The sequence below is a fragment of the Berghia stephanieae genome, chromosome 1, assembly GCF_034508935.2.
Source record: "Berghia stephanieae isolate SIO BIC M18660-M18661 chromosome 1, UCSD_Bste_1.3, whole genome shotgun sequence".
In the NCBI taxonomy this organism is placed as follows: domain Eukaryota; kingdom Metazoa; phylum Mollusca; class Gastropoda; order Nudibranchia; family Aeolidiidae; genus Berghia; species Berghia stephanieae.
This window is the reverse complement of record NC_088360.1, coordinates 24311855-24325530: the sequence shown is the minus strand read 5'-3', so window position 1 is coordinate 24325530 and position 13676 is coordinate 24311855. Positions and strand designations below refer to the sequence as shown.

Here is a 13676-nt window from a genome sequence, read left to right as displayed (position 1 = left end):
ACCCAGAAGCAAAACATTGTGCTCTTGATGAATCATAGGTCTCAACTCAAAATTTTGAAAAAGGAGGAAATTTATACATGGAACTGACTGAACAGTTGTTATGACAAATCTCATCCAAAAGACTCAACAAATGGAAACCCTATATGTTCACATTGTTTATATAAAGTTTGAAAAAAAATAAATGCATCAATGTATATTAAAAAGACACTGAATTATTACAAAACACCAGAGGTTGAGAAGTGAGGTGCGGCTATGTGGTCTTGTGGTATGATCGCTTTCGGATCGGAAGGTCCTGAGTTTGAGCCATGCTCTGTGCAAAGTCGAGTCTTGGAAAAGGCTCTTTACTCACATTTTCCTATCGTGTTGAAGTGTAAAGTGAGTACCTGACCATTACCGTTTTCTCTGTTGGAAAAATTGTAATATCACCAAAAAGGCAATATGTCTCCTTCTACATATTACATGTTGCTGTTGGTGAGGGACCATATGCAAAGCACATTTAATGGATATTGCGCTGTATAAAAGCTCAAGTTTCTTTCCTCATTTTTTTAAAGGAAGGAAATGGCCATAGCGGAGCCACAGTGCAGAAAACAGGAATAGTGGAAAATTGAGAACTATATTGAATGAATAAGAATGTGCAAACAGCCACTTACATCTTGTCTCTTTTTAATAGCACCCATAAAATCGTTATAAATCTGAGGTGGGGAGTGAGAAAACTTATCCAAATCTTCCTTGACTTGCCTTTGCTCTCTGGAGATGAAAATAATTACAAAACCATATTGTTTAACTTGTACTAAACACAGTCTGATTCAATAGTCTAAATATCGATGCTACAAATGTAATGGACAATGCAATATTTTTTCCACTTTCTTGATATTTTGATAAGTTGACAGTATACCAATTATTGGAGCACAGAAAACTTGACCTTTGGGAGGATTTGAAAAAAAAGAAGAAAATATGTGACTTATTGCCTCAAACCCGTATTATGCTGGGACTATTTAGATGGTGAAAATTGAATTTATAGCCAGAATTATGACATTTAAAAATTTTTTTTTTTTTGGTGTTCTAAGAAGAAAGAATATATACTGAGGGTATCCTCGGCAAAATTTCATAGTCAAATTTACGAACTTAAAACAGAATTTACGACTTAGGAATTCAAAATGTTTTCTGAAATCACTGGTTTATGCTAATCATAACAAGAACCACCTTTTAGGTAGTGTTCTTATGGTAGCTATGAAAGGGGGTGATTACAACTATTTAGGCTATATGTAGCTCAAATAAGTCACCAAAAAAAAAAACAAAAAAACAAAAAAAAAAACAAAAAACCCAAAAAAAAACAAATTATAATAACAACAATCTAAAAAAACAAAAAACGCGATTTATCTAAGAGATGGATTTGATCAACTTGAGCTTTAGCTTTATACACAATACAAGTTACAGGAAGCACAGCTTTCCTATTCATCCTGTGCAACAATAAACTTCTATCATTATTACATTGAATATATTTACATGAATCTTGACTTGCAAATTACTTAATGCATTAAACAGCTACACAATTTTTAAAAAATTAAAAAGGAAAAAAAAAGGAAAGACACACACACACACACACAACTATTTTTGAGTTTAACTTAATTGTGTTTACCTTAACACCTCCTTCTGGAGCTGCTCGACATAATCTTCTAAAATCATCACTTCAGGTTTAACAACTAAGCTGACATTAAGCTTGTCACTAATACTGGAGACAGGAATGGGCTGTAAAAAAAGGCAAAATGTTAGATTGATAAAAGGGTTGAATATATCATAAACTCTCTCGAGTTCACCCTATTAGAACATCGAAAAAATTTGTTCGATTTCCCATGCATATGAACTCGAGAGAGTTAAGCAATGGAGATGATTCTGCTAATCATATCAAATTTAAAAATTGGAAATATTTGCAACGAATGATACTGACACATGGGTAATTCCGTTATTTTTTTCTCAAGATAGACCCCAATAAAAAATATCCCCTGAGGTAAGGGAATTATATTTTTCATTGATTTAATCAAATAAATATCAGAATTTCACTGAGGTGAGAATATAATAATAATAATAATAATAATAATAATAATAATAATTATATCACGCCTTCTGTCGAAACCTCTAAGCACTCTGCATTACAATATGCAATATTACTAGGATCATTTTTTAACAGTGGACAGCAAAATTATCAACCAGGAAAAGATATTGCAGTACTAAAAAGAGAAGCAGATGAAAAACCAAAAACCGGAAGGTTTTCAACTCAAGCCAAATAATTGGTCTCAACAGATTGCGAAATAAATCTATATGGAACTGTACATCATGGAGGAATGAAAATTAAAAGGATTTCGTTGTTTGACAAATTATTTAGAAAAAAAGCCAATTTTCCTTTCTTTTCTCTTTTTGTTTTTTTTTATTACTTTTATTCATTTTTTTTTTCTTTTTGCAAGCATGTGATGGATGATAAGGATTGTAATCAGTGTCTAACATCATCAGCGTGAGAGACTGAAGAGTTTCATCTCAGGAATTTGGCCTTTTCCTTAGGAAAATACATTGAAATTTGAAAGAAAAACAAATTCTTAGAAATTAAATTATGGAGTGGATGGGACACCCGAAGCCAATAGGGACAAAGAAAAATTGGAGAGAGTAAAAGTAAAAGAAAAGAAAGAGTGAGGTAAAAAGGAAGAAAAGCCCATGTGGAAAAAAATATTTTAGAATATCATCTCTTATAGTTGAACAGGTACAAACCTTTTGGCTAATTACTTGTCTCTGTTGAGCGTCGTACTCAATTCCCATAACTTTGCAGACATCTGAAAATTCCATATTTTCCTGTATGAAATTGAAATTGAAATGAGTATTATCCATAATCATTTAGATCAACACTGTTTATTTGAAGCCTAAAAATAAACAAATAAATTAATTAAAATACCCTCAACATTCAAGTAAATCAATTTGGCTATACTGTTCAGGCCTATGTTTAAAGAAAATGCTTTAGAGTCAGTGAGAGCCCTCTTTGTTATAATAATTTTTCACATTAGATCTTCCTTGCCTTATTATTCATTTAACATGTAACATGTAAGTCTTTTAACCAAATTTAATTTGCTTAAGATTAAGAGAGATGACACCTTTTCATTTTAAAAAAAAACTTTTTAAAAATTAAAAAAAAAAAAAAGACAAGAGAAAGAAAAATAAGAGGTTAAAAAAAACAAAAACAAGAGAAACCAATAGCATATGTAAGAATGACGACATGTCCCTATAGAATGAAAATCAGAACTGAGATGTGTGTTGTTTAATTGTTTAAATACAATACTTCCAATGATTTTAACCATTTCACACATAATGAAAGCATTGCTACAAATATGAGCTGAATTAGACATAAAGGTCATCATCATCAAATCGTTTCACACCAATTCCGGATCCATTTCATGGCCTCTGGACTGTAGATTCTTAAATTAGTGTTAGTGCACGCTGGTCCTAAGTAACATTCCAAGAGAATGTGTTCAATAGTCTGCAATTGGATTCAGTAGTCTGATGTCACGCCGCCCGGCGTTCTAAACAAAGAAAATAATTACTTTTTATTCTTCATGCTGGTTAGAACTTTTCATATGCGTTGTGATCAGAATGTGTAAAAGTCAAAACATGATCAAATTTATGTTTTTTTCCTCTGAATCCTTTTATGCTCGCCGGGGAAATATTTCATACGGGCATCCGCCATTGTTCCGATAGTTTAGAGCCAGCCAGTGTTACTAAGTTACCATGCGTCATTAGGAAGGAAGTGACGTTACGACTGATGAAGAGTATTGGTACCCGTCGTACACTAGACAGATTGCGCATCGGGGCTCTAACGGGGCCGATTAGAGATAGACGACGATTGGGATTGTTTGGAAGCTTTAACCCTTTGCCCACTAGTCATTATGACATCCGAAATGCTATCGCCTTCTACATCTACGCCAGAACAGAAATAGAGGGTGGAGCCTACCATGATATAACATTTTATGGAGCCCTAATTTCGTCATATCAGTTCTGTCCACTGACAGGTGGGTGGGTATCGCTTTCCAGAACTTGTGTCCTTATATGAAATTCTGAGTTTTTGACCAATCAACGATTGCTCTTTTGATAGCTCGCTTGTCAAAATGAGTCAGCTCAACCCTTGATTTATGTACAGGCATCACAGGCGGTATATGTTGTGTAACTTCAAAGACCACGTTTGACCGAAAGCGATGAATGGAAGCCCTACTGTGGCGTGGAGAACGAGGTCTTGTATGTATAGTTACGTCATATCTCAACGCTCGGGAATTCTTAGTACGGCTGGACTCACAATCAAAACACGAAATATGTGTTTTAAACTCTTGAATCAATCGAGTTACATCAGTGCGTTCGTCTCATTGAGAAATGAAAAACGATATATAAATCAAGAACATCGACCGGAAAACAAGGAAATTATCATAAAATTATAAAATTTGAGAAAGCTGTTTTCAAAATCAAATCTATTACAAAAAAGGTTATTTCTAGACCGATTTTTATGAGACAAAGACAATTTTTCTCCACTTTTCAAGCTGATTCCATTAATGAGGTTTTCAAATTTATCGCGATAAGATTATTTGTCATTATTTTTTTTTATACCCAATTGACTGCTCAGGAAATGAATACGTAATCCTTGGCGGCTAGCGAGTAGGTGTTAAATTTTGCTTACCCTTTCCCACGTAGACGCACGCACACACACACACACACACACACACACACACACAGACTTATCGTCGTCTAGCATCCTATCGTTCGGCTCGACGATTAAAAGGGGTTCGTATCGTCGCTAAAATAATTACAAAATACATATATTTAAAATATATTTATGGTAATGTGAATTAAATATTTTAATGCTCTAATATATCAAGAATGATCATTATTATGATTTATTACGGTGTGAATTGAATTTGACTTTTAAAACTGAAGTTTAATCTGACACCCTACTCGCTGTTATCATTCGAGTCTAAGTTGTAATAAGGCAACTTTGGCCAGAAGTGAAAGACATACATTGTGTGTTCAGTCTGTGTGTGTGTGTGTGTGTGCGTCTGCGTGGGAAAGGGTAAGCAAAATTTAACACCTACTCGCTAGCCGCCAAGGATTACGTATTCATTTCCTGAGCAGTCAATTGGGTATTTAAAAAAATAATGACAAATAATCTTATCGCGATAAATTTGAAAACCTCATTGTTGGAATCAGCTTGAAAAGTGGAGAAAAATTGTCTTTGTCTCATAAAAATCGGTCGAGAAATAACCTTTTTTTGTAATATATTTGATTTTGAAAATAGCTTTCTCAAATTTTATAATTTTATGATAATTTCCTTATTTTCCGGTCGATGTTCTTGATTTATATATCGTTTTTCATTTCTCAATGAGACGAACGCACTGATGTAATTCGATTGATTCAAGAGTTTAAAACACAGATTTCGAGTTTTGATTGTGAGTCCAGCCGTACTAAGAATTCACGAGCGTTGAGATATGACGTAACTATACATACAAGACCTCGTTCTCCACGCCACAGTAGGGCTTCCATTCATCGCTTTCGGTCAACCGTGGTCTTTGAAGTTACACAACATATACCGCATGTGATGCCTTTACATAAATCAAGGGATGAGCTGACTCATGTTGACAAGCGAGCTATCAAAAGAGCAATCCGTTGATTGGTCAAAAACTCAGGATTTCATATAAGGACATAAGTTCTTGAAAGCGATATCCACCCACCTGTCAGTGGACAGAACTGATATGATGAAGTTAGGGATCCATAAAATGTTATATCATTGTAGGCTCCACCCTCTATTTCTATTCTGGCGTAGATGTAGAAGTAGGCGATATCATTTCGGATGTCATAATGACTAGTGGGCAAAGGGTTAAAGCTTCCAAACAATCCCAATCGTCGTCTATCTCTAACGGGAACCGTTGGCGCAAACTCAGTACTGACTGTCCATGGAAACTCACCACTTTAACATGTTCTGACCCACTTTTATTTCTTGCCCATTGAGTGTCACCCACTCTCTTCTGGATGGTTTTGTTCCACATGGGAGGTTTTCCGTCGGGCCATGGATAATCCTTGATTTTAGTCTTTTATTGTTAAGTTCGGGGTCAACATGTTTGGTACGGCTTGATCTTGACCAAACAGGAGAGAAATACTCAGCCAAAGAGCTCTAATGTTGTTGTCCTAAAGAGATTTTGGGTCCACACCCCATTTGATGTCAGCGAGTTTTCCCAGCAGGTTGTTCCTTGAGGCTACTTTTGCTTTCACCTTTTTGAGTGTTGGGCGAAGGAGAGGGTACAATCCAGTGTAACACTAACGCTCTCTGCATCTCTGAATAAGAGATTCACCTAATTGCAGTCATCTATGACAATATTACGAAACTCTTGAAGCTGGCACCCACTAGCACTGACCCTGAGAAAATATACATGTCATGCATGTCTTATAACAATTTTAAAAAGCATATATAATTCTTTTCTTTTTAACTTATCTATGACTATAACTGGAAGGTGTTTTTTATATGTAAAGTAAAGGATAACTCCTGACTTACTCTATTTTTTTCATCAGCTTTGTCATCTGCCTCGTCTCCAGGTGCCTCAATAATGGAATGCATGTAAGAGAACACCAAATCTTCCTCTATATTGAAAAAAATATGAATCAAAATATTGTCAGGTACAGCAAAAGATGTATCTATTTTTATTTTTTTTTTAATGTCAGCACCAGAAACACTTTACAAGCGCTCTACAGGACAGACCCTAAGCAGACCCGCCTACTTCAAACCTCAAAGCAGAAAAATTTGTTTCGTCTTCGTTTTTAAGGGTTTTACGGCACTGGCGTCGACATTTAAAAAAATAGAAAATGGAAACCATAAAATGACTAGAAAATCACAAAGAATTTGCTAAAACCTAGACAATAGTTTAAAGCCCTAGAGCGTTTTTTAAAAAGGAAATAAAGAGGTAACTAAGGCAAACATCAGCGACATTGACCCAGTGCACGATATGAGACAAATAAGGCTCTGTGTATGACAATTTTTGGCAATATCTTACAAACAGAAAAGAGAGGCTTTGTATGTCTTGTACGACGTCGGATGACAAATTCCAGCTCCATTGATCTTAAAGCCTTATCAGAAACTCTGATCTTCCTTTATTAAAGCAAGATTTTATCATTTCAATCAACACAGTTTGAAGCCATTCATGTTTACTTTGCATCACACATTAAAAAGTAATCAAATGCAAAATCTACTTGAATTATTATCTTAAAGGTTAAGACAAGATTTACTCACGGACAGATTCGTTGAGAGGAACATTATCAAAAGCATCCTCAAGTGTTGGGCAGTCATCATCCAGGAGCCCCTCACTTTCGAAGAAATCGGACGACAATCTCATATTGATCTGTTTTAGCTGTCCCTCTGTTTTATTTTTCTCTGATTCCATTTTGCTGCTAAAATCATCATTTTTTTCTCTGATGTGGGGAGTGTTCTTAGATGGGGCTTCAGGGCAACTCTGGTTGGTTTTAGCCACTCCTATTGTGTTAAGCTTTGAAAATTGAGAAAATGATTTTGCAGAAAAGTTCTTAGAAGCCATATTTGGGAACATCATCTCATTACAAAGACTTTTTCTCAAAGCCTCTCTCTTTTTAATTTGCTCTGATGACTGTGAGTTCCTCTGCGGACTCTCTTTTTTCCCAAATTCCATGGATTTGTCCCCCTCGTCAGAAGCCAGCTTTAATTTTTGGGAGTTATCCTTTGGTTGATCATTTTCAGCACAAGATGAGGTATTATTTTCATCATTTTTAATTACTTTTTGACCGTTTGGTTTAGAAGGAGACTTAAGACCAGCAATTTCCGACAGTGAGATTGAATCATGAAGGCTATCCTCATTATCACCACTATATCTTACTAACTGTTCAATTTCTTTTTCCAGAGACCCTATGCGATCTCCACCTTCTACAAATGGTAGTTTGTCCTCACCAATGGACGATTTCTGGCCATCAGCACTGACAAATGAATTATGCTGATACTCCAGCATTGACTGATCAATCTTGTCCTTTGGAGACAATTGCCTTTTCTGTTGACCAACATTGTCGGAATGAACACTTCTAACTCCAGCTTTTTCTCTGTCTTGACTATTAGACTCTTTAGGACTCTCCATTCCTGCTATAGCTGAGAGGGATATGGAATCGTGTAGACTTTCATTGGCATCGGCATCATGACACAAATTCAACTCTTGTGAGCTTAAAAAGTTGTCCATTAAGGATACATGCAATGATTTTGCTTTACCCTGGTAATCCCTTTCTTCCACTTTACTACCATTACTATTACCATCAATCAATGCATTTTGTTTTGATGTTTCCAAATTGTTGTGTGATTTTTGACTTTGTGACAGTTCTGCCTTGCTGTGAAATATGTCATCCTTGTCAGAAATCTGGGTTGAAACAGCAGGCATATCTGTGATGGATACAGTCTTTGTCATCTCCATCTCTCCAACAAACACAGTTTTTTCACCAGGATTTAATTTTCTACCTTTATCTATACTGTCCTCTCTCTCATCACGTCTGTTGAAATCAAGAGTGTTTAAGTTATGAGTAAAGTTCATATCTTCTGTGTTGTAAACTGTCATAACAGGAGTGTCAGTTCTTTCAGATTGATGGTTTGAAGTAAGTTCGACTGTTCTTTGAGTGGGACCTTTCATGTCAGTGCTATTTTTGCTGTTTACACAGTGAGTTAACTCCATGTCTCCCATATAGAGTGTGTTATGGGCAGACTGAATGCATGGATCTTTATAATTGTCACCAATTTCCTCCCACCTACTCTCCTTTGAAGTCTTATAGTCTTCCTGATGTTGATGAGATGAATTAAGATTATCAATATTCAGTTGCCATATCTTTGTTTTCTTCGTTAATGTTCTACATTCAGTGATCTCCATCTCTTCCACATGTACTGATGCATTATTTGAGCTTGGAAGATTTGGAAACTCTCTGCTGTCCTGATCATGTGGAACACTATTCAAATGAGTATTTGTGAATTCCATACTTCTGTTAAAAAGAGTTCTTTCATCATCCTGACCAATTTGCTCACGCATATCAATATCATTCAAATTCTTTAATGATGTCTTTGCAGTCTGTAACGGTGGGATCTGATTTTCTGTAATTTCCATGTCTTCTGTGAACTCTGTTTTCTGACCAATTTCAAGACTAGGTTTTAACGAATTAATATCCGGTTTTCCTGATAAACTATTCCTTAGAGAATTAGTGACAGAGGGAAATGAATTATCTTGAGAAATGGTTGGATTTGGATCAGTACTAGAACGAAAATTAAAAGAAATTTCTGGGTCATCCTCGTTTTGAGTTTCAGCATGAGGGAGTGACTCTCTCTGAAAAAAATTGTTTTTCGATGATGCAGTTGACACATTTGGTGGTCCTTTTACGTTTGTATTTTTATGAGCATTATTTACAGATTTTTTATCAGATCCCAAGGCTTCTAGTTTGGCACACACTTGGGAGAAATTTAAGCTTTTGTTTTGGGATGAAGGTTCATGGTCTGAGACGTACATACTGGATACAGACATTTCTTCAATAGGGGTTAAATTTTTGTTTGTTGTTAAATCGACAAGTACAGACCTCCGTTTTGGAACTGAACATGTCTCTATGACACCAGTCATTTCCATATCTGCCGTCATCTCATCACCCATTCCATAATCGTCTGATAAGTGCTTTGGGAAATTATCATGATGTTGGATGATGCTATTTCCACAATCTGGCTTTAAAAATCTTTCAGATAACGAAGGAAAGCCGGTCAAATTACTAGTGAATTCCAAATTGTCGTCATCAGATGATAAAAATATTTTTGTTTTCTCAGCTTCATTACTGTCTGTATCCTTTTTGTTCCATGGAAAAATGACATGAGGTTTAGAATGAGGGAAATTGTCCACAGAAGTTGGATTGTTTTGGTATCCAACGTTGCTATTTTCAGAGTGGGCATCTTCGTTGTCAAACCAAGAATGTGAGAGTTGTGACACATTGGTGGTTATCTCCATGGCACAATCAGAATCGTCAAATTGAGAAAACATGATGGTCTTATTATGTTCCTTAGCAACGACCCGACCCTCATCTTCTCTGAAAAGCAGAGTAGTAAAATAAATTATAATTATAATAATAATAATAATAATAATAATAATAATAATAATAATAATAATAATAATAATGATTGTCAGGTGTCTATAAATATAAAACATGTATCCTCATGTTCAACAGATCATGATTTTAAAATAAGGAATAAAAAAAGGGAGCTCAAACCAAATAATTCACGAGGACATTTTGGGTGTATCAGTTGTCAATGTTGATGGCAATATAGTCAAGAGATTCAATAGTTCTAAATGATAAACATTACAAATTATCATTGAGGTTGATGTACAGGGTTCCTACAGCAATTCTATTTTGAAAGGAGTTTTCAATGTGATTTTTTAAAATCCACGGACTAAAACAGCATCTTATCCCTTCAACACTTAATTTCTTAGTAGGGACAACTCACATTTTATGTCATCATTGGTTTTCAAAAAACATCCCATTGTCCTTTCAATTTCAATAAATCACCTATATAATTCACTAAGTCTTTAGAGAAAGGTTGTTGCCAACCCTTCATTTGTCTGAGAAAGAGGTGTCTTTGAGTTTGAAACAGGAGACATAAAATAAGGTTTTAAAATGTGAGAATTAGTATTCATTGTGAGTTAATGCATATCTGCTACGGTATGCAAATTTCATATTTCTTATTTATTCATTTGAGACTGCCTTTGATATCAACATGATGATGATCTCATTTAAATCTTTTTTTTTGGGGGGGGGGGGGGGGGGGGATGTCTCCTAAGACAGTAAAACTTTTAAAAGATGAGGAACAATGTACTCACTGTTCTAAGACGTCTGCATCAACTACAACAGGGGGAGGGGTTACTTTGGGGCACTGGGGATTTACATTCACCAAAAGAGAAGGATTTGGTCCAAATACATCAATCTGTGTAAAATGGCAAAGAAAAAACATTTTTGCAAAATCAAATAAAGAAACTTTGTCTCTATTATTCTACCATGATTTTTTTTTTAAATTAAAAAAAACCCAAAGAAGTGAGCATTAATACAACACAGTATCCACTTTTATTGTGTTCAAATAGCTTTAAAACAGGCCCCTAGCCAACAGCAAAACTGAACATGAAGGACGAGACATAATACTTGAAAGGCGATATAACCATTTTTTCCCCCCCAACAGGAACTCATTTTACACCTGAGTAGTGAGAGAATGTGAGTAAATAAACAGCCATTTCCAAAGACTCAGCCATGTGCCATTAAGAGTGGAACTCGAACCCAGGTCCTTTCAGTCTGAAGGCAACTGTCATACCACAAGATCACATAGACACACAAGTAGCAGAACAAATCTATAAAATTTCCACTTGAAAATATGTTCCAACATCATGAAAATGGTTAAGTATGATGATATTGTGCCTACGTTTGTTGTAGTGATGATGAAGATGTGGTTGCATGTTAATTTCTATTTTTATTAGAGAAGGAGGACACAAGAAAGCTGACATGGATATAGTATAAACTATTTAATTGTAATAATTTGAACGCCTATGTGGTTTTGTGGTATGACACTCGCCTTTGAACCCGAAGGTCCAGAGTTCCAGTTCTGCTCTGATCAATGCATCGTCGATTCATTGGAAAAGGCCCTGTACTGACATTCTCTCACCACACTCAGATGTAAAAATGAGTACCTGGCAGTTAAATGTATCAGTCAGAAAAAGTTGTAATATTGCGTAAGTTTTGTAGGCACCATGTCCCGTCCTTCATGTTAAGTGTTGTTGTCAGCGTAGGGATTCCTTGTAAAGTGCTTTGAGCAAGTGTAGTGGATATTGAGCTATATAAATGGTCAAGTTTTTAATATTATAAATAAATTTAAAATATAATTCAAACCTCATTGTGATTCACACTTGTAGAGCCACTGTCATCACTTAGATAAGATTGCCAGGGTAGTGCTTCAATTGTTCTAGGAGAAACAAAAACACACATCACTCTAAAATATAATCTATCATGAAATGAGAGATATTTTTAAAAGTTTAAAGTAAACAAAACAAACAAACAAAAACTAACAAACTAAAGCGCTTAAATGAGCCATTTTAGATAGAAAGAAATCAAATGAGTAAAAGTGACTCATATAAGTAGAAGAAACACAACAAATGTTTCACCCTTGATGTTCTTCTGGAGACAAACACACAGGAACAAAATGATGGAAAAAATAACAAATTTTAATCACTTTTTGTTAAATGTAGCAATAGAGAGATGTGAAGACAATAGAACGAAGGGCAAATTATCAAGTGAGAAGCAGTTTCTTTGATGAACTGACCGTAAACCCATAATTCCTAAATTCTGACCCGTGAAAATGCTTGGTTAGCTACATACAGTGTAAACATTTAATTTCTTAAACATTCACAACAAATGGAGTGGAGGCCTTGATATCTTCTGAAGTGTCACCATTTTCTGTTTCATATAAATTGTATATTTATATCTGCACATAATAATTAACGTGAACTCTTGTTACCTGACAGTGGTTGTGCTTGCAAAACTCACTCTCCTTTTCAGAGGAGTGTTGGTCTTTTCAACCGTTTCTGTTGCCTGATAAGATGTGAAATATAGATGACAACAGTGTAAATGATAATATAATTAATTGCAAAAATTGGAAAGTAAGGTGATAAGATTAAAAATAACGAAGTTAAAACATGTTAGATTTTTAAATTAAGTAAATTAAGTCAGGGTGAGCCTGGTGTACAATTTTTATTCCACTAGTTCCCCCCTCCCCCAAACAATGTTGTTTATTCTCTTGTATGTTGAAATGTGCATAATAAAACACTTTCAAGCACACAGACAAAAGAAGAATGATGGGATGGTTTTCAAAAAATTGAAGATTTGCAAGAAGACCTTGACCTGTAAGCGGGAGCCAGCAAAATTGAATGAAATATTTTCGTGGAACGAATGGCACCTATGTTTCAAGTCAAAATAATGATGGAAAAAGAGTTTTAAGTTCAAGAAAAATTGTCGGACATTTTAATTTTACAGCTAAAGGTCTGATGGACGATATTTGTTTTTCCTTGACTGTTTTTGTAAACTGTTTTATCTCATTAATTGTAACGAAATTTTTAGATAAGCACTCTTAGACGTAGTAAGAACAGTGCTGTGTGCTAAAGACATGTAAAATACTAAAGGTCTTATATCAAGACAAATGTAACAACACTTGCCAACCAGCAATTATATTTCATTTTTTAAATATTTTATCCCCGAACAGAGCCCACTTTCACCAAAAAAATAAAATTTCATGTAACAAAAAAGATTTCTTTAAAGCCTGTCAATATGTTTAAATGACCCTAGCTTTTTTTCTTCTTTTTAAAAACTGTAACTGCCACACAATTTATACATCACGTCAGTACCATAAGCTACTAGCAAAGGAAGATCTAGTTTTAAAAAAGAACAAGGATGTAGCACATTTTAATATATATATTTTAAAAATTATTAAATAACCAATTTATCCTAAAAACTGTTTAAAGATCTTGACAGTAGTATCCAGAGACGCCAACTTTAAATTTGGCTCACAGGAGTTTCAGACACCACTCGTAGGAATT

General features: G+C 34.9%; 1 protein-coding gene across 1 annotated transcript in view; it reads right to left on the bottom strand.

Annotated features, from left to right (window-relative positions):
* The window catches only part of LOC144970763 (uncharacterized), a 39209-nt gene that overhangs the window by 13159 nt on the left and 12374 nt on the right, over positions 1–13676 (bottom strand). The window contains exons 5-12 of the mRNA XM_078910761.1: positions 12602–12675; positions 11977–12049; positions 10923–11026; positions 7304–10134; positions 6572–6657; positions 2761–2841; positions 1640–1749; positions 651–747 (exon numbers count right to left, since the gene is read on the bottom strand). Coding sequence (XP_078766887.1) covers positions 651–747; positions 1640–1749; positions 2761–2841; positions 6572–6657; positions 7304–10134; positions 10923–11026; positions 11977–12049; positions 12602–12675 — 3456 coding nt within the window. The remainder of the gene's footprint in view (positions 1–650; positions 748–1639; positions 1750–2760; positions 2842–6571; positions 6658–7303; positions 10135–10922; positions 11027–11976; positions 12050–12601; positions 12676–13676) is intronic.